Raw genomic sequence first — 21,961 nt, 5'->3', positions numbered from 1 at the left:
AATCCCTAATCAAAATACAGTCTAATAGTTTCTAACTGTACAAAATTTAAAAACGAAAATCAGGGAGATGTAGCATTTAAACCTTTAAAACTTACTTTTTAAAAACTTTTTCCTTTCAGGCACTTTAGCTTATTGTTTTTAATTACAGTACACGTTAAATCTAGGAACAGAAGTTGTGATGTTAGTTAAGGCCTCTCAGAGACAAAGTTAAGATTCCCACTTACACCACAATCGGGCTTTCACATTGCATTGAGTTAGGTCTGCCTTAACAAGCATTCTTCATGCATGATAGACAACGTCAGGTGCAAATGCTGTGACACAAATACTAAGACACGTAGAATTTCAGTCAGTACCTTTTAAGAATCACTTCTTTGTGCAAACACTACTCTGTCAGTTTTAAGTCCCTTATACTCAGAACAGGTGCAAGTCACATCATTAGTGTCATCTTCCTGCAAAGCAGACTAGAACTCCCAGGAGTCCATCCACTTCAGATCAGCCATGGCGCTGCCCGGCTCGTGTGCTAGTGGACCCGTCATGCCATAGGACAGCGGATGAAACAGGTAGAAACTGACAGACAGTGAATGGATCAAAGTCAGTTACACTAAGTAGATGAAATACTTCCATTCTTGTGCTAAAATGGGCTATGAGATCTAAAGTCACAGCAGCAAGAAGTTCAGTGTAATTATTCTTTTAATATTTAGTAAGAATTAGCAGAGAAGCTTCTTTCTGAGAGCCAGATGAGAAGGTTGTAATCCTATTAGAATATCTGTATGATAGTCCATCCAAACTTGAAAACTGTATTAAATCTACATGATATACATGACAATATATAGCATATTAAGAGCACCTGCTTCCTTTAACTTAAATGATTTATCAATCATGATGGGCTGTAGGTATTAATCTTGTCATTAACTCTCAACAAAACAATAACAATCCTTTAATAATTCATAATCTTTTCATCCACAGCAAACAGAGTCTGCTACAAGAACTTCATGGCTAATTAAACCATTAGGACCATCAAGAGCATCAATCAAAGTATAAAACAATAGTTGGACTATCATAAGGAACTACATTATGTAGCAGATACCTCACAGTAATGATAGGCTGTTTCTGACAGTGTTAAGAACAAGCTGATTCTTCATAGTACTCAGCTCACCTATAAAGAATACTAAACAGAAGCAGCAGCTGCCCAGCTCGCTGGAACCAATAGGAATAAGGTGGGTGGAGTAGAAGGTCAGCACTTCTGAAAAGGATGTCTAACGTCAGTCCTGGAGGAAAAAAATACAATTATTTAACCAAAATTGCAAAAACTGTCTGTCAAGTATGCAAAACTGAGATAACTGTGTCCTAAACACTGTCGACTCTAATGCAAGCCATTAAGTGAAGTAAGCTGTAAGTGAAGTATTGGCGACACTTTCACCCACCAAACCTGCTGAAAAAAGGTTCTTATGTGTGGCTTCTACTTCACTTCTGTACCCCTGCACTCCCCTCTACACGTTATAGTTGGAATACAGAAATCCAGCACAGTTTGGTACCTGTTAACATGCTGCTGAAGAGCATTGCAGGGAAGTAGTGGTGAAAGTAGAGGATACGACCCATGGTAAAAAAAGGTGCATAATGCAGGAGCCAACCGAGCATCAGCAGTCCACCTCCTCTCACAAGCACAAGAGAATGCTCTGAATCACAGGACAATAACGCTTTACTTAAAGTCACGATGCAAACACATACTGTTAAGGCACCATTATTTACCATACCTATTCTTTGTTGGCCCAATGAAAAACCTCTTTGGGTGGCTATGGAAGCCACCGCCACCATGGTGAGATACAACCCCAAACTGGCCAGATTTATCCACCACACCACCTGAAAACCATTTTCACCATGAGGACACTGATCTGCTGGTTAAATGAGATTGTAAGCATAAAACTTAAAAACAAACGTACAGGGTTCCCCAGCAGGTAAACGCGGTACTCTGTCGCATTTACTCCTGAAAACCTCAAGCCCTTCACGGAAAGAAATTACATGAAGTTAAAAGATATTAAAAAAATAATTTTATTTATTTATATTTAAAGCACCTGGTAGTTGATTGGCCAGTGCCAAGGTTTGGAATTCATCTCATTGTCTTTGGGTTTTAAGCCACTATTTCCCTAAAAGACAATAAAATAAAATGAAAAGAAATGAAGATGCACTTTCTTTTAAAGCAGATGAGCTTATTTATTCTCTTATTATTACTTACTCTAAACATAACAATATGGGACTCCAGTAAGATTTCCAGAAAATTGGGCTTCAGCACAGACAGACTAATGTTGGGTACTGCCAGAACACACAATACACAACATGTTAGCTGCTGTCTGACATCAAGAAGTGCAAACACAAAATAGGAATGAATGAATTAATCATACATTTTGGATTAATATGGTCCTCAATGTTCCACTGAGAGCTTGGGGTCTCCTTCAAGTAGGGACTACAGGTCACCTCTATTTGTTCCCAGCCCCTAAACAGAAACAACACTTGTAGTGCGTTTTGATCGGTTGTGTACAAAGTCATCTCAAATTTAAAAGTATGCTCGTTTTACCACTTTGGAAGAGTTTTGCCAGAGGAGTAAAGCACACAGCCGGTAGCTCGATGTAGAAAGCGAACTTTGCTGCGCAGCACCTTTACTGGGTCACCCTTCCGACCTCCGCACACCTCCACCTGCCACAGGTCATTGGCGTCCCCTGTGCCATTCTAAGAACAGACCAAAAATAATTTTAGTGTTGGGGTACAGAACACCCATAAAACCCCAAAACAGAATATGCAATAAATCTGTTGAGTCCAACTGAATCTGTATTTTTAGTGCAGATGTTATGTTAAAGCCTTCCTTACAATGCCATAACCTGTAACCTGGAAGTGCTTCTTGGTCAGAGGCGCCTCATGGAGGTGACTGTGAAGGTTACGAGTTGTCCTGAAAGAAAAACACACACACAAAGAGATTTGGGATAGAACTGAGACTGAATCACTTTAAATAAAATGTGCATTTTTCTTGTCACTCATAATACTTACTCTTTATGCTCCAGTCGAACGATATCACCATGGCGAACAAGATCAGGGTTGCCAGATTGAGCTTATTAAAAAAACAAAACCCCAAAACAATAGATATGAACAATAAAACAACAACTCTTTATCCCAGCTGGATTTTAACATTGTATTTGGCAACATTGTTAAATATATCAACGTCAGTTCCTCACAATTATTATCTTGTTGTCTGTGAACCACCCACAAGTTGTTGTAGTCCTTATGGAGGTAGGCTGTCACCTGTAAGCAAAGAAATTATAAGAAAACATTTAAAGTTAAAAAAACAAAGAAACTACAAATATAAATATATAAAATATTTCAGTTTTCAACAAGTAGCCTGACCTGCTGCTGCCTTGCGCCAACTCCTTCTGGGTATAAGTGCCAATGAGAGTGCAAATAACCTCCAGCAATACGGAGGTTTTTTATCGTAACGGTAGAGCCAAATGCCAGGTCTGCATGAGAAAATCAACAAATCATAGGATCACTACCATCGTCAGAAAATGTAAATTAATAAATTAAATTAAACTTTTTTTTGTTATGTCTCACATAACCACATAATGCACACAATCAAAAAAAAATTAAATAGCTAAGAGACTTAATAAAGTCCAATTATTTTACTGTTAAACAATTAATTTGCATTTAATAATATTTATATTATAATAATAATAATGGATTGGATGTATATAGCGCTTTTCAAGGCACCCAAAGCGCTTTACAATACCACTATTCATTCACTCTCACATTCACACACTGGTGGAGGCAGCTACAGTTGTAGCCACAGCTGCCCTGGGGCAGACTGACAGAAGCGAGGCTGCCATATCGCGCCATCGGCCCCTCTGGCCAACACCAGTAGGCAAGTAGGGTAAAGTGTCTTGCCCAAGGACACAACGGCCAGGACAGAGAGCCCAGGGATCGAACCGGCAACCTTCCGGTTACAGATGCGATTCCCAACCCCCTGAGCCACGGTCGCCCCAATCTGTAATCTTACAGAACATATTTCTTTATATTTTGCTTCGAAGGAGCAAGACTTTGTTGCAATGCAGTTCCTTATTTTAAAAGTGCTCTTCTAAAAGTCTTTCTTTGGACATCGGCTGCTTTTTCACTCAGTTTCAGTCCAGTCCTCGTCTCTGATCACAGCAATATTTTTTGTCTGTTAAGCCACTTAAGAATCAATTTTAAATTGTTTCTTTAGGCACACTGTTAGTAGAACTCTGGTACAATAACATGCCATTTGTTTCCATTTATTTAGCAAAGATAACACAGTTTGACAGGCACAAAATTATTGCACCAAGGTGATTCCCAAAGTAAAAGTGGAAAAGCTGGCATACATCATGTGAAGTGTGCCGTAAAAATAATTGAGGAAACTGGACAAGTGGAGGACAAAAGAAGAAATGCCAGGTCTAAAAACTAACTGTAGGAGATCAACAGCATCTAAAAGTCATGTCCTTAAGAAATGCATTTAGTCAAAGCTGTTAGGTTTGCTTTTGCACTGATCCTGAGAATGAGACCGATCTGTCTTCCCACAGCCTTTCCCGAAACCAAACCATACAGTTAGAGGAAAGCACAAAATGAAAACAGAACTTATCAGTGAGCGAAACAGAACCCAAATTGCTGTCTCCAAGTCTTCTGTGATTTATGCCACCGCAAATATCACAAACATAAATTTGTGTGATGCAATGTAGTATTGCAACGGCTTCGACTTTGTAATAAAGACTCGGACTGCGTTCTACAAACAAATGATCAAACAATTAGTAAATAATGATTAGTAATCAATATATCATTTGACATTTACGGTAAATAACTATTAACAATTGCTGAATTAACGATAGATTTCCCATTTATCAGCAACAGTTGATGTCAAGGTGTTACATCATGGAAACAAGTAAAATAATCACATTTATTCAGAGTGTCTATTGAAATGTTTTGAAAAGTAACAAGTGGTCCTTGCACCAACCGCTTAAGGGATTAAACCCTTGATAGTGAAATCCTTATAAAACTTTCCCAGGACAGTAAAATGTAAGCAAACCTTTCAGCCCATCTGGCTATCATATTAGAGGAATGTCTACGTTTCTCTTTGACCTCTTTTTCCACTTTCTGAGTAGCGTTTAAGTAAACACAGCTGCAGTGACATTTGGTTTTATTTAGAGCTCTGTTTGCAACTCACACTCAGGCATAGATGCATTGTGTAGGTTGTTCCCAATTAGACGAGACTGAAAGGCCGAACTGAAGAAACCATCTCCTGGTCCACTGGCAAGAAAAAAAACATAATGATTACTCACATAATACGGTGAATGTCAACATATGTGTACTTATTAAACACCCATTCTCACCTTTTGTTCAGCACAACAAAGTGGACAGCAAATATTGTAACATAGAGGATGACGGGAAGCAGGATGAGTGCAAAAGCCCGAGCAAGAAAGTGCTTTGCAATGTCCACCTGGTGCCAGGAAACATGAGGAAAAGGGCGGTCAAACCTCCAATAACCACTGACGATATCGGCACCAGTAAGCTTAGTAATATCCTGCTGTTTACCAGCGAGAGACTCATATCTCCCAGAAGTCTCCATAGGTCCCAGATTGTGTTCAGTCCCACCAGGATGATGACAAACAGACCCACAAACTTTACCCCCAAAGCCCCAGCAAGGTTTATACCAGTAAGTACCAACCAAAGCCACCAGGAGGCACTGAAGGACCTGGAAAAAGAAGAAAGAAAAGAAAAGATTCAGTAGGGAAGAAGGAAAGTAGTTAATATTATTAACAGGCCATAGTGAACCTTTCACCTTTGACAAACAGATTCTATTGGTGTCCTACCTATATCTCTGCTGGTTGAATTTCACCATACTCAGCACTGCTGCCATGATGAAAAACATGAGTATAGGGTCTAACAGGATGTACTGGGAGATGGTGATGCAGCCAGTGTCTGTCAGAAAGGTGTTGAACATATTGATTCACCTCAACATACACAGTAATCAAAGGAGGTATCAGCTGAAAAGGAAGACGATGACCAGGATGGAAAATCATTTTTAAGTCACTCTGAGTCAGAGTCATAGTGTAGTCATTTCTTCACTGCTTACATACTGTTCGTATGTGTAAGAAATCCATAGCAACTTTCATCATAAGACAATTAAATGATGATTTACCAAATATGAGCAAGGTAGCAGCGATGATAGCAGCGGTGCAGGAGTTAGACAGCTCCAGCACTATAAGGTAGGCAAAGATGGGGAGGAAGGAGCCCAGCGTGGCGCAAAACTGCAGGAAAGGAGGAAGAACAAACAAATCAGCACCTTGAATTCATTTCTTAGGTATTTCTTACATTTGTCTATTAAAACTGTATCGGCAATCAATTAGGAAATTCCATGTCGACTGCATACATGCTTCCAGTCTGACAATCTCTGAGACATTTCTTCATAAAGAAACTACCAATTTTGAGCTTTCTAATATTTTAAGTTTGCATATAAAATATACATATTTTGTGATGAAGTTAGGGGCATTATACATTTTCCCCAAACTAATTTTTTAAATATTTACATTTTTCTTTATAAGCACAGCCCCAGAGGGTACATTTCAATACTTGTGAAATTGACAGACTTTATGAAAAAGAGCATACATTTAGTATGGTGGTTAGCAATACCTCACAGAAAGAACGTTGGGTTCAAATCGACCATCCTACTGGGACCTTTCTGAGTGGAGTTTGCATGTTTTCCAGGTACTTTGGCTTCCTCCCACAATCCAGAAAGATACAGTTTGTGGGGTTAGGTTAACTGGTGATTACGCAGAAAATGCACTTCAGAAAAGGCCCCTGGGATCAGCACAAAAAGTCTTTTTTTGTATTAACATGCAAACTAATTTCAATTCAATTCAATAAAAATTTAATTTAGCAGATTTACTGTTAAGAATCATATCATAAACCAGGATTTTTTAATCAGGGAAATCAGAGAGTGTCAGACAGGGAATTCTTATATTTGGTCAATTCATGTTTTGACCCAAAAAGCAGTTTTCCAAGTGTGACAAGCAGCATACCCCTCTCATCCCCCAGTAGTTTTGGTTTTCATATTTATCTCCTGGCTTTATGAAAGGAAAGGTGCCATCGTAGCCACTCATGTAACCAGCCAGCCCTATCAGCATCTGCAACAGAGTGTCAAAGGTCAACAGGTACGGGACTGAAGAGCCTTGCATGAAGACAGACCAAAGACATACTCTGCCATCTCACCTTCCCAAGAGGAGGGTGGACATCAAAGAAGAAGGTCCTGTTGATGTAGTAGCTCCCCATTTTTCCAAAGTGAGTCTCATCCCAGCTGAAAGACCCAAATCACTCATCTTGTAAACAAGACTCAAAGTAAGCATTGCTTCATGGAGTAAATGTCACTCACCACACATGAGGGGGCTCAGTTATCATGTAGAGGCGTGTAGAAAAAGACAGCCCTGCCACCAGCATTAGCAGCACTTTGCTTGGAGACTCAATGCTTTCTCGAGCCAAAAACTGACCAGATGGTCCGTTTGAGGACTGTGTGTCACCTCCTGCTAAGTGTCCAGCAGTTTGACTGTTCTTGTCCTTGGACACAGGAGTGAATGTGGTCTGAAAGCTCTTTTCTGGTGTGGGGCATGTTTTCCTGTTCCGTAGTGCTAAGGTGTTCCACTTTGGAGTGCATTCTGCTTTTGCCATTAGGAAAATAATCCTGTAATACAAACGACTAGATCCCTTTCCCACCAGGTAAATCAGTATTTGGGTGATACTACCTAACCATATGATATGTGGTGATACCTAACTGCGCTGTCAGGGGGCGAGGAGCTAGACTCAGCACGGATATAAATAGGAAGAAACGTTTGAACAGCTAGCAGCACTTCTCAAAGCTGTGTGTCAAAACAGGCGATACAGACAGTGAACGTCACACCTACTCTACTCAACAAATTACAACACATGATATCAGTTACACTGCCCCCAACTTAATGACAAATTTCTTCAATAACCCCCTTCTCTAACTTTCTAGCTAAGTACGCCGCTGGTCCAATGGCGACATTTAGAACGATATTAGCTAGGAGCTAACAGTCTACAATTACTGCTTAATTAATCAGTGGTTTTACATTAGGAGGAGCCCGGCACCTTACGGGAGGTTGTAGCTCGAGTCAATGAGACACGCTGGCTTCTAGGAGATGTATTTCTGTGTAATACATCCACGTATTTATGTGGACGATGGATGATGAAAGAATAAACTAAATTTCCCAAAATCCTTCTTCTTCTTCTTCTTCTTCTTCTTCTTCAGTCAAGTTTAACGGCAGCTTGCATCCAAAACTGTTGCATTACTGCCATCTCCTGGCTGTTAACCGTCCGTCACTCCTGAACCCTCAGATCCTCATGATGAGACCAGTACTTCTCAAAAAACGAAAAACCACCACTTTCCCTTCACCACGACTTAACTTTTTAACCACTTGTTCAAACGTAAGTTCCTCCCAAAATCCTTCTGGGATGCCGTAGGGATACCTACGGATCCCTGAAAGGGTCATGTTGGCATGTTAGGAATTTTTCTTTGAGATTTTTCTAAAATATTGTTTGTTAATATTGTTTAATATTGTGTTTGTACATTTTCCGTTTTCCTTAATACACTCATGGTATACTCACCAGATCAGGGAGCCGCTTTTTAGACTGCGAATAAACGCATTTAAAATTTGGCCAATGTGGAAAGGCGTGAATACGTTGGTGTAGTTCAGAAGTAAGCCCACTAGAGGGAAATATAGTATAATAAGTACGTTTAATTAATAAGAGAACATCTCACGGTAGATTTTGTTAACACAGTATGCACTTGCTGACCCCACACTCGTTAGCCTAGTGGATACACATTTTTTAGGAACTGGATTTGGTCCATCACTGATCAGTCTTGCGCTGCAATGTTGAATCATTTTTCTTTGACATTTTAAGCTTTTAATTTACCACAGTTTGAAGAAAAACGGTCAGCATGTTTGTGTGTGTTCATATCTGTCAACCCCTGCATTTAAAACAAGTGTATTAATTTAAATAAAATGTTATTTTGTCATAGATCATCCTAACAAATAGTTGTCAAAACAAAAGGAAAAGTATTATCTTTATTTAGCTTTATTTTGTATTTTTAAACGTAGTTTAAGAAATTTGTAGTGCAGTAGAAACAGGTGCAAATTGTAGGCTTTTGTTATGTTTTGAGTACAATTATTTTTTATTATTTTTTATTTACGTGGCTATAGCTATATATGGGTAGGATTCAATTGATTACTTAATAAAATTCGATTAAATGTTTAGTAATAAAAATCTAGAGGGTTTTTTTTGTTTTCCAGAAAATAGTAATACTCATTCAGGAACATGTATTCATATTGTTATAACTTGTTACTGTAATATACGTATATATCATTCTTTATATAAAACTTTGGCCTTCAGATCAATCTTTTGACCCTGAAGCTGAGGTCAGAGGTCAAATGTGACAAGATAATTTTTATTGTTTTATGTTGCTTTCTATATGTTGACAGGACACAACATACGTGTAAGAATCTGTCATGGTCTGCGACTCCGTGTTTATGTTTAGTTTATTAGTATTCTGTGGTTTTGGTTACCTTGGGTGTTTGTACTCTTCTGTTTCATGGTTCATGTTCCTATGTTCTGTGTCCCCCAGTCTGTGTTAAGTTGGTGTGTTATGTCATTGCGTGTATGTGTTTCCTGTTTTATTGTGAAGGTCTGCGTCTTATGTGAGTGTTTTCAGTTTGCCTCCCTAGTCTCGTCACGTTAATCACTCCCAGCTGTGTTCCCCACCTGTGTGTAATCTCCCTGTGTTCTCTGAGTGTTTTTAAGTTGTGTCTTCTGTCATAGTAGTTGCTATTTCGTCTGTGTTGTTTCCCCTCGGTCTCCCTGCGTCTCTCCACGTGTATTTCCCCGGACCTCCCTGCATCTTCGTTTCTGGTTTGTTTTGTTAGTTTTACCCAGTTTAGGTTTTCCTGTTTCACCATCACCCACACCATTGCTGTTTGTATTTTCTTTTGTTTAATAAATACTCATCTGCACCAGAGCTGCCGCATTTTGGGTCCTATCTCCTATTCCACACGTCTGCCACCCGCGGTCGTGACAGAATCATAGTCATCACAGTATTTATCGAAGTCATAAGGCTTTTTGTCCATTTTTGACCAATAAATCATTGAGCTGACCCTGAAGACCTTGGTGGGTGTAAGCCAGATTTTAATGGATTTTAAACATCACATCATTCTACACCCCTGCAAAGTTTCTCAAGCCTTTTTGAGCTAATGTGTTTACAGACAGAAAGAATGGCGTGCACGCAAATGCTACCAAAAACGTAACCTCCTTAGCAGAAGTAATAAAAAAATCAAAATAACTCTGCTTCAATTTATATGGCTTCTCAAACAAATTTACTTTAATAATAATTCAGTAACATCAGTAGTTCCTAATAAGGCTTAATTTATTTCAGAGGGGAAAACACTGACATTTGTGAAAAAGAAAAGAAAGAAATCCTACACGTGTTTAACGACAAGATGTGTTTCTGCATCAATACTTTTACTTCAGAATGATTTGAAAGCTTATAGTACAATTAAACTCTATTTTAAAAATATAAAATAAGTTATTAGTTTTTATTTATTGATTGAAATTGTTCCAACAATTACCACCAAACATATCATGATTACAAAATAATATGCCCATGATTGGTGTAGATACTTTAACCACACTGTTTGGGAACCTCACAGCTTTGTGTAGCAATAAGCCCTAATGACTTTAATGATCATCATTTGTATATTGCATACTAAAACAAACTTACTGTTCTTGTTTTATCCCAGTAAACTCCCCAAATTACTCTGCGCGTATACACATGATGAATGCAATGTGTGTTGGGTGCTATTTGTCAAAGTAAATTATCAAACGTGTAGATCTTTTTTTATGTTTTATTTTGATGACTGATAGTGATTACAGTCAAGAGGTAAACAAAATGAATGAGCATGATGTTTCCACTGACCACAGCTTTACATTTATCTCAGGTTATTTGTGGTTTTGAAAGATTTTAAATATTCTTTTAGTTCTTTTAATTCTTAAAGTTATGGTTCAGGTGATGATTTAACCAGAAGAGAATAGTGGATGTAGAAAACAACACAAAATATTTATACAACTGTAGGTTTATAGGCTGGGGAAGCAGGTTAATGGCAAAATGTAGTCATCCTCCAGACTCTGAATTAGACTTTAATGTTTCTGTGTTGCTGCAATTTCATCCTGAAAATACAAGACTACAAGGCACGTGTGGTTACTCAGAAACCAGAAAGCTGATACTGTCTATGATACATTCATGACATAAGGATCCACCAGAGACTAAAGCTCACAACGACTAATATTTAGCTGTAAAGTTGTGATGTGCAGAAGTGGGTGCTCGCCTTCCAAAAGCATCGTCTTTGCAATGGAGGAGTCAGAATGTCTGTAATTAGAACAGTGCTGCCACTTCCAAAAAATATAATTCATTGTCTGCTCCACAGGGCAGGGTATTCACACAGTTCCTCTGGTACAGTGTCAGCCACTCTCCTCATACATAAAAAGAAATGCTTTAAAAAACATTTTTACAGACATATAAATCTACAAAAAGCTATAATGACAGATATTTCTTACATTTTATGTTTTATGTTGAACAAAATATTTGTTGTGCTATAATGCAATGAGAGAATATATAACAAAAATAATACATAGTACTAGATCTGTACAAAATATACCAAACCTCTCCAACAAATGAAGCCTTTGTCTTTACATGTGTTCAGAGATGCAGACATGGGAAGTGTCTGGATGTGAGATTCGAAACCAAATATGTTATGTGTGGAAAAAGAAATCCTTTTGCCTGTTTGATGTGGTTGCATGAAACAAATTTGCCCTCGCACACTTTCAAAGCCAACAAAGAGAATCAACGCTGTGATCGTCTACTGTAAAACAAGCTTAATACTGTTAATAAGAAAGGTACTGTTTTCCTACATTGCTGCTGATATCGCATGAAAATGGAGTCAAACATAAGAAGACAGGTTCTATACGCTCACTGTCCATTTCATTAGGTACAACTGTTTATCTGCTCCTTAATGGAACTTGCTAATCGGCCAATTACATGGCAGCGACTCTACAATTTAGTAAATAGACCTGGTCATAACGAGTTGATGAAGATCAAAGTACGCATCAGATGCTGCTGAGATTTTTCCCACATGACCATCTGTAGGTTTTAGAAGAAGGGTCTATGTACATGTTAAACTTTGAATCAGATTGGCTACGGCAGCAAACGACCAGACTGGGCGCTAGGCCTGTCAGGTTCACCAAAATTGGACAAACAAAGATTGGAAAAACGCTGCCTGGTCTGATGAGTCTCCGTTTCTGCCATGACATTTAGATGGCTGGGTCAGAATTTGGAATAATCAACATGAAAGCATGGATCATTGGTTCTGGTGGTGGTGGTGTAATGGTGTGAGGGATATTTTCTTGGCACATTTCTACTCCTGAGAACTGAGAGAAAAAAAATCTTTTAGTTGAACTTTTTTTGTGATTTGTTTGTCCACTACAGAGGACATAAATGAACAAGCTGGGTCTCAGGAGCATAAGCAGAGATCCCACCTGGGCTCATTAGTACCAAATAAGTCCACCAAAGTATTGTTGCTGATCATGTCCATCCCTTTATGACCACTGTGTATCTTCAGATGGCTGCATCCAGCAGGAAAATACTCTGTGTCACAAAGTTCTAATCATCTCAAACTGGTTTCTTCAACATGAAAATGAGATCACTGCACTTAAACTGACCAAAATCTCTGCTGAATGTTTCCAGGACCTTGTTAAATCTATGCCACAAATAATTAAGGCAGTTCTGAAGGCAAAAGGGGGCCCAAACCAGTACTAGCAAGGTACACCTAATGATCTGGTCAGTGAGAGTACATCACAATGCTTTCCATGTGTCACACAGATCATCTTATACATCTACAGTCTCTCCATGCCCACATAAAGGGTGAAGCTGGTATTATGGAAGCTTCGCTGCTTTGACCTCCCAGTTCTCAGTCCAGAGCTTCTTCAACGGCAGCTTGTAGGTCATCTTAAAGGAAGACAGCTGTGGGAAAAGTTCCGTGTTGAATTTCTGTTTAGTCCAATGTAACTGAGACTGAGAAATTGATGAGAGGTTTGACAGTGATGAGCATCCCGATATACAGTATGGCTGATTTCTGATGACATTCCTTCTTTTACAAAATACATTTATTATTTCCCCACACTGTCTCTGACATCAATTACCGAGACAAGTAAAACGAGACGAATCAAGTACGCCATCTGAAATATTTTGCTTTCTTAGTTAGCAGAGGCCCGTCATGTAAATGAAATAAATAACACACAAAAAGAGAAGGTGATAGAGAAAATAAAGTGGAAATATATATATCTGCATATCAAATTGCCTGGGCTTACTGAATAAAAAAAGTCCACAAAATCCCTTTAAGGCAAATGGACATTTGGAGAATGCTAAATCCCATGTAATACATTCACTGCACAATTCCTGGTCCTCTTGAATGTGTGTGAGGGGGATATAATGCATCCTGTGCTGAATGCAAGTGTGTGTTTTCTATATGTACATGTGTCAGTATGTGTGCGTGTGGTATGTAGGGAAACGAGACTGGACGTTTCAGCATTACTGTTGGAGGTTTAGAGTCAAGCCCTGGGGGAAAATGGGCAGAGAAGCCGGCACTCCAACATACTCAGTTTCCTGCCTCCCTAAGCCTAGACTCTGGGATCGCCGGGATGCATTTGTGTGGCTTGGCGGAGGCCACGAAGCCCGGCAAGCAGGTGCATTTGTACGATCCCTCTGTGTTTGTGCACTCCCCGTTCTGACACAAAGGCACTTTGTCGCTGATGTCCTCACACTCGTTTATGTCTGAGGAGAAAGGACACAGCATGAGTTAGTCAGCAGGGAGAATCCCAGAAGGAAAAGCTGCCTATGACACGTCTGCTGCTGAGGGGTCACCTCAAAATTATAATTCTTCCCTTTCCCGTCCTTTCCATGTTAAACTCCAACAAATTTGAGTTCTGTTCTAACTTTTCATCGTGATAAATGATCACATCAGAAACTATGATTTAAACACATGAAAATACTTTTGATAATTACTTGTTTTTCAAGAAAATAAATCAAACAGCTAATAGTTCTCAAATGTGAGGATTAGGTGCTTGCCTTTCTCTTGAAGTATTGTTCGACTCACATCATACAGTACACAAATCAGTGAATGCATCAGGGGTAATTTGGGGTTCAGCTTCCTGCCAAGGACACTCGATATGTGGACTGGAGGAGGTGGGGATCAAACCACCAACCTTCTGATAAGTGGACAGCTCATCCTATCTCCTCAGCCGTAGCTGCTCAACAAGTGACCAACACAAGTGTTTTAATTACTTTCACAAAGGTTTGCTGTTGGAGTTACTTTCCCTCAACACGATAAACGTGTTGCATAGAATCTCATATATCTTTAATCAAACATGCCGTCATGTTGCGTGTCAGCTGGACAGGATCTGCACTCGATTTCCCAGCCATCTTGAGAGCCGGACTTCTAAGAATGATGGTAAAATTAACAATCCACTGGATTGTGTTTCCTTTTGGCCTTCAACAGGTTGTTCTTTCTCTTTTCCAGCATGGGAGGTCTGATTGTCATTTCATAGCAGTCAATCTCAAATGACCCTCTTTGTGTTTATGTCATGTTCTGCTGGGGAAACGCTAGCGGTGAGATTTATAAAAGGAGGCAGGGCATGAGTTGCATAGCTCCCACATGTTTCCACGGTTTTCAATGACTTTTCTTGGGAAAACTGGCTAACCTTGAAGTCGATAACCCTGTAGCGGACACAATCTTGCAATCATAGAATTTCATTACTAAAAGACAGACTCTGTTTTCTTACAAAACAAACAAAGTACATTTATAAAAAATATCTCATGTAACACACAAGTGGCTAAGATTCAAGGCCTCCTTGCTCTTGGCAGTGTACAACCAGGGAATGTCAAACCAAAGGGTAACACACGATGGTTTTGTGGAGTACACGGCTTTCATTAGTTTCCCATAAAACATAAGTTAATGCAAGGTTGTTAAATTTAAAGCTTCTCCTTGAGGGCAAAGATTTACTGCATGAAGAGTTAACCTACTGGCTCCAGAAGTTTGAAACATGAAAGCAGAGTTCACTGTGGTTTGTTTTCAAGATTCAGCACCATATTTTTAAATGAGATATGATGTTATATGAAGTGACTGATTCTCCTATTGATCCAAGGAAGCCCCTGAACATTCTTTATTAGGAAAACATGATCTAAATGTGGGCAGCCTACTGAGAAGGCCCCTAAAGATGCTGCAGGAAAAACCCACCTATACAGGCCATCTTGTCTAGATCAAGTTCATAACCGTCTAAGCAGTCGCAGGTGTAGCCCTCTCGCACTCGAACGCAGCGACCGTTTTCACACCCATTCAGGATTCCACATTCCTCCGCCCGGAGACCTTCAAAACCTTCATAGCGTTCTGATTGGACAAATATACAGACAGACATGATATTGTTGCAACATTTATTTAAAGAAAATATTTTCAAACTCTCATAATGCTAGATGTCAGTTGACCTGTTAGGACATCCAGTCCACTAATGGGTCATTTGATATCCTCGTTCACAAAACTAATATAAAATATTCTGGCTTATACGTTGCTGTACAAAAGTTTTGAGCCACCCGTCATTTCTTTACATCCTAGTTCTAAGGAGCCAGACTTATCTTGTACTTGAGCTACAGTTTTCCAGGCTTTTAAAGGTCTTTCAAAGATTTTCTTTGGACATTGGCTGCTTTTTCACTCATTTTCACCCCAGTCCTTAACCATTTTCTCAGCAATGTTTAAGCCATTTAACACTGATCCATCGATCATTCAAGATTAAAAAAGCACCAAACTTGAGGGATGAACTAGTGTTGTGTCTACACTTAAGAGACAACTTAGCAAAGAACCAATTTTAGGTCATTTCTTCAGCCATTTTGCTACTATTAACCCTTTCAACAACACATCATTTGCTCTAATTTCTGTTATTGAATCTGCATAAAATTTTAAATATAATGATGTTTGACAGCATAAAATTGTATTGTAATTGCACCAACAAGGTGACTTACAAAGAGCTATTAGATGAAAAACTGACATGTATTGGAATGGTGTGCGGTGTGTCTTTAAAACAAAAAAATGATCTACAGCAGATGAAGAGTGTTTGTAAGCTACGTCTTTAAGAAACTGGACAAATTTCTCAATGAAGCCTTATCAGGAAAGGTCTCATTCAAAGGGTGGCTATCAAAAGGCCATTCTTAAGGAAGGGAAAGAAGGAGAAATGTCTGAAGTATCCAAAATGACACAGTGATTGGGCTGATAATCAGAGATAACAGGTCTTATGGAGTAAAGAATCCAAATGAGAAATTTTGGGTTCAACTTGTCAAAATGTACAAAGGAGATGACAGTAGAGAGGTACAGCAGTGAGTGTCTACAGGCATCTGTGATCATCTTGGGATCTTGTCACAACTGTTAGAATTATGAACAATAGATCAGATTTGATCCACCATGCAATACTATCTGGTTTGACACTATCTCTACTTTCAAGATCAGGCTTCAAACTTTCCTTTTTGCTAAAGCATATAGTTAGGGCTGGACCAGGTGATCCTGAATCCTCCCTTAGTTATGCTGCAATAGACGTAGGCTGCCGGGGGATTCCCATGATGCACTGGGTGTTTCTTCTTCACTCACTATGTGTTAACAGACCTCTCTGCATTGAATCATATCTGTTATTAACCTCTGTCTCTCTTCCACAGCATGTCTTTATCCTGTCTTCCTTCTCTCACCCCAACCGGTCGCAGCAGATGGCCCCGCCCCTCCCTGAGCCTGGTTCTGCCGGAGGTTTCTTCCTGTTAAAAGGGAGTTTTTCCTTCCCACTGTCGCCAAAGTGCTTGCTCATAGGGGGTCATATGATTGTTGGGTTTTTCTCTGTATCTATGAAGCGCCTTGAGGCGACTTTTGTTGTGATTTGGCGCTATATAAATAAAATTGAATTGAATTGGAAACAGCTTCATTCTTAAGCATGACAATAATCCTAAACACACTGCCAATACAGTAAAAACATACCTGGATAGAAAAACACAGAATGGAATACTGTCAGTCATTGATCTCCCCAGAGCCAAGAGCTCAACATTATTGAAGCGGTGTGGGATCATCTTGTCATGATGCTTAACAAGTATGAGCCAACATCCAAAGAAGAGCTTTGAATGTCCTTCAAAAAGCCTGGAGAACTATTCCTGAAGACTACTTAAGCAATTACAGGAAGCTGCCTAAGAGAGTTCAGGCTGCGTTCAAGAATAGAGGTGCTCATACTAAATACTGACTTTCAGGCTTGTTAGAAGTGTACAAGCTGCTAAGTTTCTCCCTAATATGCTATATATCCATGTATGTTTGCACAATTTAATAAACTGATGTACTGATTTCCTAGCAAAACATAAAGAAAGCAGGGTGCGGCTCAAGACTTTTGCACAGTACTGTAGCTGCTGTATATATTAAAGCTACTTTGAATCCCAGGTAGGTATATTTGCCTATACCTGATAAGCTTATGAAATATTATGTTAAACTACTAAAACAGAACACAACTGCATGCATATAGTCACCAGCATATGGATCCACTCGCTGCGGCTGGTACTCTCTCGGCTGCACACTGGGCACACGGACGGGGACGTGGAGGGGTGGCTGTTGAATGCCGTAGTAGTTCTCACCTTCAGAAATATCATAGGGTCCACCAGCACCGCCGTAATGATCCCAGTATGGAGGGCCAAAATGTTCTGCAGGGTCATCTATCCCCTCAACACCGTACTCATATCCTATTCGCTCTCGCAGACTATCTGAACTTCCTCTTACGTTGCACATTACTGCATAGTCAGCTGTACACAGCAGCAAACAAGGGATAGAAATGATCATTTACTTTTGAAATCAAATGGAAAATTACAAAATCATTACTGTATGAATACGCTATGCTATGAACATGGTACATAGATTCATTATGAAACTAAAAAATCACTATCTTATCTGATTCCTGCTTCTCACCAGAGTCTTTCCTGGGACAGAGGGCACAGTGTTCACTCCAGGCAACACCGTGCAGGCAGCAACACTCAGTGTATGTAGTTCTGCGATCTGATAGCGGTTTGGCACACATGTTGTCGCCCTCGAGTTGCTGCCAGCAAATAGCCACGTGCACGTCATCTTCTGAGTCCACAACTTCTGGGATGTACAATGAGAAGGGTTTAAGAGAAAAAATAAGAGAATCAGAAAAATATCACTTTAAGAGTCAGCTAACCAAGTTATACTTTTTCTTTGAATATCCAAGAAGAATAAATTGTCAAAAAAAAAAAATTGAATCGGTTTGTGTGTGTGTGTCACACCCTCTGTGGTGTTGAGATCAATGCAGCGTCGCCGTGTGCTGTCGAGAACCAACGGAGGACTGCAGAAACAGTTGAATGACCCGGCCGTGTTCACACACACCCCGTTCTCGCAGACATTTCCAAATGCACACTCATCATAATCTTAAAAAAATTAGTGCAAAGAGACTCAGACGTCACCAAAATCATTGCATTTTAGCACATTAGCATGGTAATACAAAGCAGACCACGAATGAGACCATACATTTATACATACACCATACATAATAGGTAATAAAAAAAAGACTTTCTTACCCACACACTCAAGCCGGATGTTATCGTAGAAGAAGCCGGAGCGACAGTAGCAAGTATACGTAGAAAAGAGATTTGAACACTGCCCATTCTTACAGATGTCGGGCCCAAAAATCTCACATTCATTTGCATCTAAGGGGCAAAGACAGAGAGAGCTGCGTCATGTGCGTCACGTTGCGATGTGTGAGCTGAAAAAGTTTCAAATCCTGACCCTGTGCTAGAACTGTCATTCGCTTCTTTTTTTAAAAGCTGCAATTACAGTAAATACTCAGGTATAGAGGCACGTTTACCATGAGGCCGGTCCATCTGGCTTTAAAAGTTGCTGCAGGTGAAAATAAAACATTTCACCTTTTTGTGCCATTAAAAATGCTGTTGACAGCCAGTCCTAACCCCTGATGCACTTATTGTATACATTTGAAAATCCTGACTTCCTTCTCAAGTTATTGCACAAGATTTTCAGAAAACCTGACCCTGTGACCCTGACTCTGAGGTCAAGGTTACTAATATTAACTAACTAAGGTGACATCTTTTTTAGAGATTTTCAGAATACTTGACTCAAGGCCTCCATTATTTAACCTGGTGTCTTTCTCGAGTTATCACATTTGCAAACTTGGGAGTCCATGCTGCATGCCCAACCCCAGTGTGAGAACAAAACCCCATCGTGCTTTAACGGCTGAGGGGTTAAAACAGGGAAAATCTACAAAACGAGGTAGCATTTACAAGCGAAGAGTGTGTACCTATGTAAGCCCGTTGCTCATCTCCAAAACTTTGTACAGAGGAAACAGGCAAGGGTAGTAATCCACTGCCGTAAGGGCACAGCTGTTTGTAATCATCTGAAAAACAAAGACAAGCAGATTAACAAAACACAGAAAAACGCTGTTCTAATATTACAATATGTTCACTTTATTCCGATAATAAAGCTCTTGTTGTACCACTTCCTTGGACGGGACAGGCGTGGATTTCACAGTTGTCGCCCCAGCCTGCTCCAGCCGTGCAGCAGCACTCCTGCTTGGTGGTGTTGTGAGACAAGACGTTGTCGCAGAAGTTTGCGTCATTCAGATTATAATAGCACTCCCTCCTCTCCTCTGCCGAAGTGGGGAATGCAGGAATGGGTTTGGTGTCCCTCTCAGCTGTAGGTGAACAAAGAATAAAGCAGGTGAGGCGATGTCAGAGATCACGGTCGTGAAAGCATCTGTGGATTTAGTCACGGTCTGGTGTTTGAGGAAGGAAAAATGCTCTCTGATACAGCTTTTTGAAGTCATACCTCACTACACAGACGAGCTCTCCAGGAAGCTAAAGTTACAATAAATCCTAACCTTGAGGTGCACATCATCACACCGTAACAGCGTCAAAGGGCCTCCGCTCTTTCATCCGTCCACATCCCTTCAGCAGGTAGTGCATTACCCTCGCCTGCCACTGCTGAGCCTGCTCATTTGTCCAAAGGCATGGGCTCAGGCATTTCACCGTTAAGCTGCTGGCTTAGCCAAATGGAAACACTGGCATGTGAGTCAACACACCATTCAGTCTCACATGATTGGTTAACACACGTCGAAAGCAAACAGTGGAATGTGGCAGAAAGGTACACAAAGGCATAACTGGGGTTTAGAGCCCAGGCAGAAGAAAAAACATCCCCGCTGAGGGCACGTAGCTTAATAATGTAAATACCCCCAATTTGTGTACACATGTGCCTATCAAACTGGGAATGTGATGATATTTCCATGACTCAAAAGGCTTTAGTCATCCTGAAATTACACTGCATTACATATCTTTAACCTCTGCACTTTCCGATTATTTTAGCACAAGAGCACAGAGCAATGTGTCTTTAGCTCTAATTGCTAATAGCTACACCTTATCCCTGTTTGTCTTGGTGGGGAAATGGGTTTACGGTAACTAAGGCCCCAGGGCATTTGCTTGGCTCCGATCGAGAAGTTACTTCATCGTTTGTCTGGTGGATTAGGCTGATACAAATTTTTGCGGGAAACCCACCCAACCATAACCCCAGCCTGTAAAGAAAAAAAAAAGGAAACACGCAGGTCAAAAGATACTCTAAGAGACGTGGAGTAAGCCATGTCCACCTAGTCGCCCTTGTTTGGATAATGAGAGACGGCTCATTAAATCAGGGAAAACTTCGTCTCCCAATGACGGGATTGAGTTCTAGTCCTGCTCTATTACCCATGGAACGGCACTGGCTGGTGCGGGGATCAAATTCCTCATTGTCGTTGGGGCAGATGCACAGGAAGCTGCCATCGAAGTTCTCACACAGGGCCTCCCCACACAGCGCCAAGCTCATCTCGCACTCATTCACGTCTGAGAAAAGCAGGAGAGGAAGCTTTAGGTCAGTAAAGGATCGGGAACATGCACACGGTTGTCAGAAGAGTACTTGATATTCAAATGAAAGAAAAGTCCTTCATGCATTTCTTTATAAAACTATCTTACATCTATTCTTACATCTATCTATCTTAAGAAAGATTTGACTTTTTACAAATAGATGATAAATGTAAATTTTTATTGTTTAATAACCAGCCAATAAATTCTCAGCTGGAGGATGTAGTTTTTACCATGAGTGTTAACAGTGTATGTGTTAGAAAGTCTTTCATTTGCAGATTTGTACACAAAAGATGTACTTTTAAGATTTAGACTATGAGAGTGCATACGTGGAAGTGGTTCAGAATGACTATTAACAGTTAGTTTCATAATTTTTTGGACAAAGATACAATTTTTGTAGTTTTGTCTCAGTATACCGCTGCAGTGTTTAAAGCAAACAGTTAAGATGTGACTGAAGGTCCAACTTTAACTGAAGAAGTTTAACAAAACTGCTGCATCGATTGTTTAGGAATTACACCCATTTTTATGCACAGTCCCTCATTTTCAGAGGCTCAAAAGTAATTGGACAATTGACAAGCAGGTTCATGTCCAGGAGAGGCCTGCTCCATTCTTATTCCATGAAAAATGAAGCAGACATAATCGCTGAAACTGATGCAGGGTGTTTAAATATGAATATGACGCCACCAATAGGCAAAAACAAAAACTTTAGGAGTCGGCGAATCGTCAAACTGGGGCATTTTTAAAAAGAATGAATGCACTGACCAGCTCAGCAACACCAGAAGACAACTAAAGTAAATCATGTCAAAATTACTTACATATCTAATAATTTAAAAAAACAAACACTTTATAGCATCTAACTAATGTTGTGAAGCAGCA

The 21,961-nt window shown here is 39.8% G+C and overlaps 2 protein-coding genes across 2 annotated transcripts in view; both read right to left on the bottom strand.

Annotated features, from left to right (window-relative positions):
- Positions 1–240: 240 nt before the first annotated feature.
- pomt2 (protein-O-mannosyltransferase 2) lies at positions 241–8,122 on the bottom strand. Its single transcript, XM_085342690.1, has 21 exons — positions 7,421–8,122; positions 7,261–7,345; positions 7,071–7,175; positions 6,191–6,299; positions 5,862–5,970; positions 5,584–5,743; positions 5,382–5,488; positions 5,216–5,298; positions 3,394–3,503; positions 3,225–3,291; positions 3,040–3,100; positions 2,863–2,941; positions 2,573–2,724; positions 2,400–2,491; positions 2,234–2,310; positions 2,073–2,144; positions 1,941–2,000; positions 1,755–1,860; positions 1,536–1,676; positions 1,157–1,268; positions 241–567 (listed from the first exon to the last, which is right to left on the bottom strand). Exons 1-21 carry the CDS (start codon positions 7,711–7,713, stop codon positions 462–464), a joined length of 2,286 nt encoding a protein of 761 aa, XP_085198816.1. The 5' UTR covers positions 7,714–8,122; the 3' UTR covers positions 241–461.
- A 2,915-nt stretch (positions 8,123–11,037) lies between these two features.
- The window catches only part of LOC146612581 (latent-transforming growth factor beta-binding protein 2-like), a 103,618-nt gene continuing 92,694 nt past the window's right edge, over positions 11,038–21,961 (bottom strand). The window contains exons 33-41 of the mRNA XM_085343392.1: positions 20,933–21,067; positions 19,693–19,890; positions 19,498–19,593; positions 18,764–18,892; positions 18,473–18,613; positions 18,138–18,311; positions 17,705–17,974; positions 15,402–15,551; positions 11,038–13,939 (exon numbers count right to left, since the gene is read on the bottom strand). Coding sequence (XP_085199518.1) covers positions 13,764–13,939; positions 15,402–15,551; positions 17,705–17,974; positions 18,138–18,311; positions 18,473–18,613; positions 18,764–18,892; positions 19,498–19,593; positions 19,693–19,890; positions 20,933–21,067 — 1,469 coding nt within the window. The 3' untranslated portion in view covers positions 11,038–13,763. The remainder of the gene's footprint in view (positions 13,940–15,401; positions 15,552–17,704; positions 17,975–18,137; positions 18,312–18,472; positions 18,614–18,763; positions 18,893–19,497; positions 19,594–19,692; positions 19,891–20,932; positions 21,068–21,961) is intronic.

This window comes from Diplotaxodon limnothrissa, linkage group LG19, assembly GCF_057381915.1.
Source record: "Diplotaxodon limnothrissa isolate DT_005_m linkage group LG19, D_limnothrissa_male_GT1.1, whole genome shotgun sequence".
NCBI lineage: Eukaryota > Metazoa > Chordata > Actinopteri > Cichliformes > Cichlidae > Diplotaxodon > Diplotaxodon limnothrissa.
This window is presented reverse-complemented; position numbering and strand designations above follow the sequence as displayed.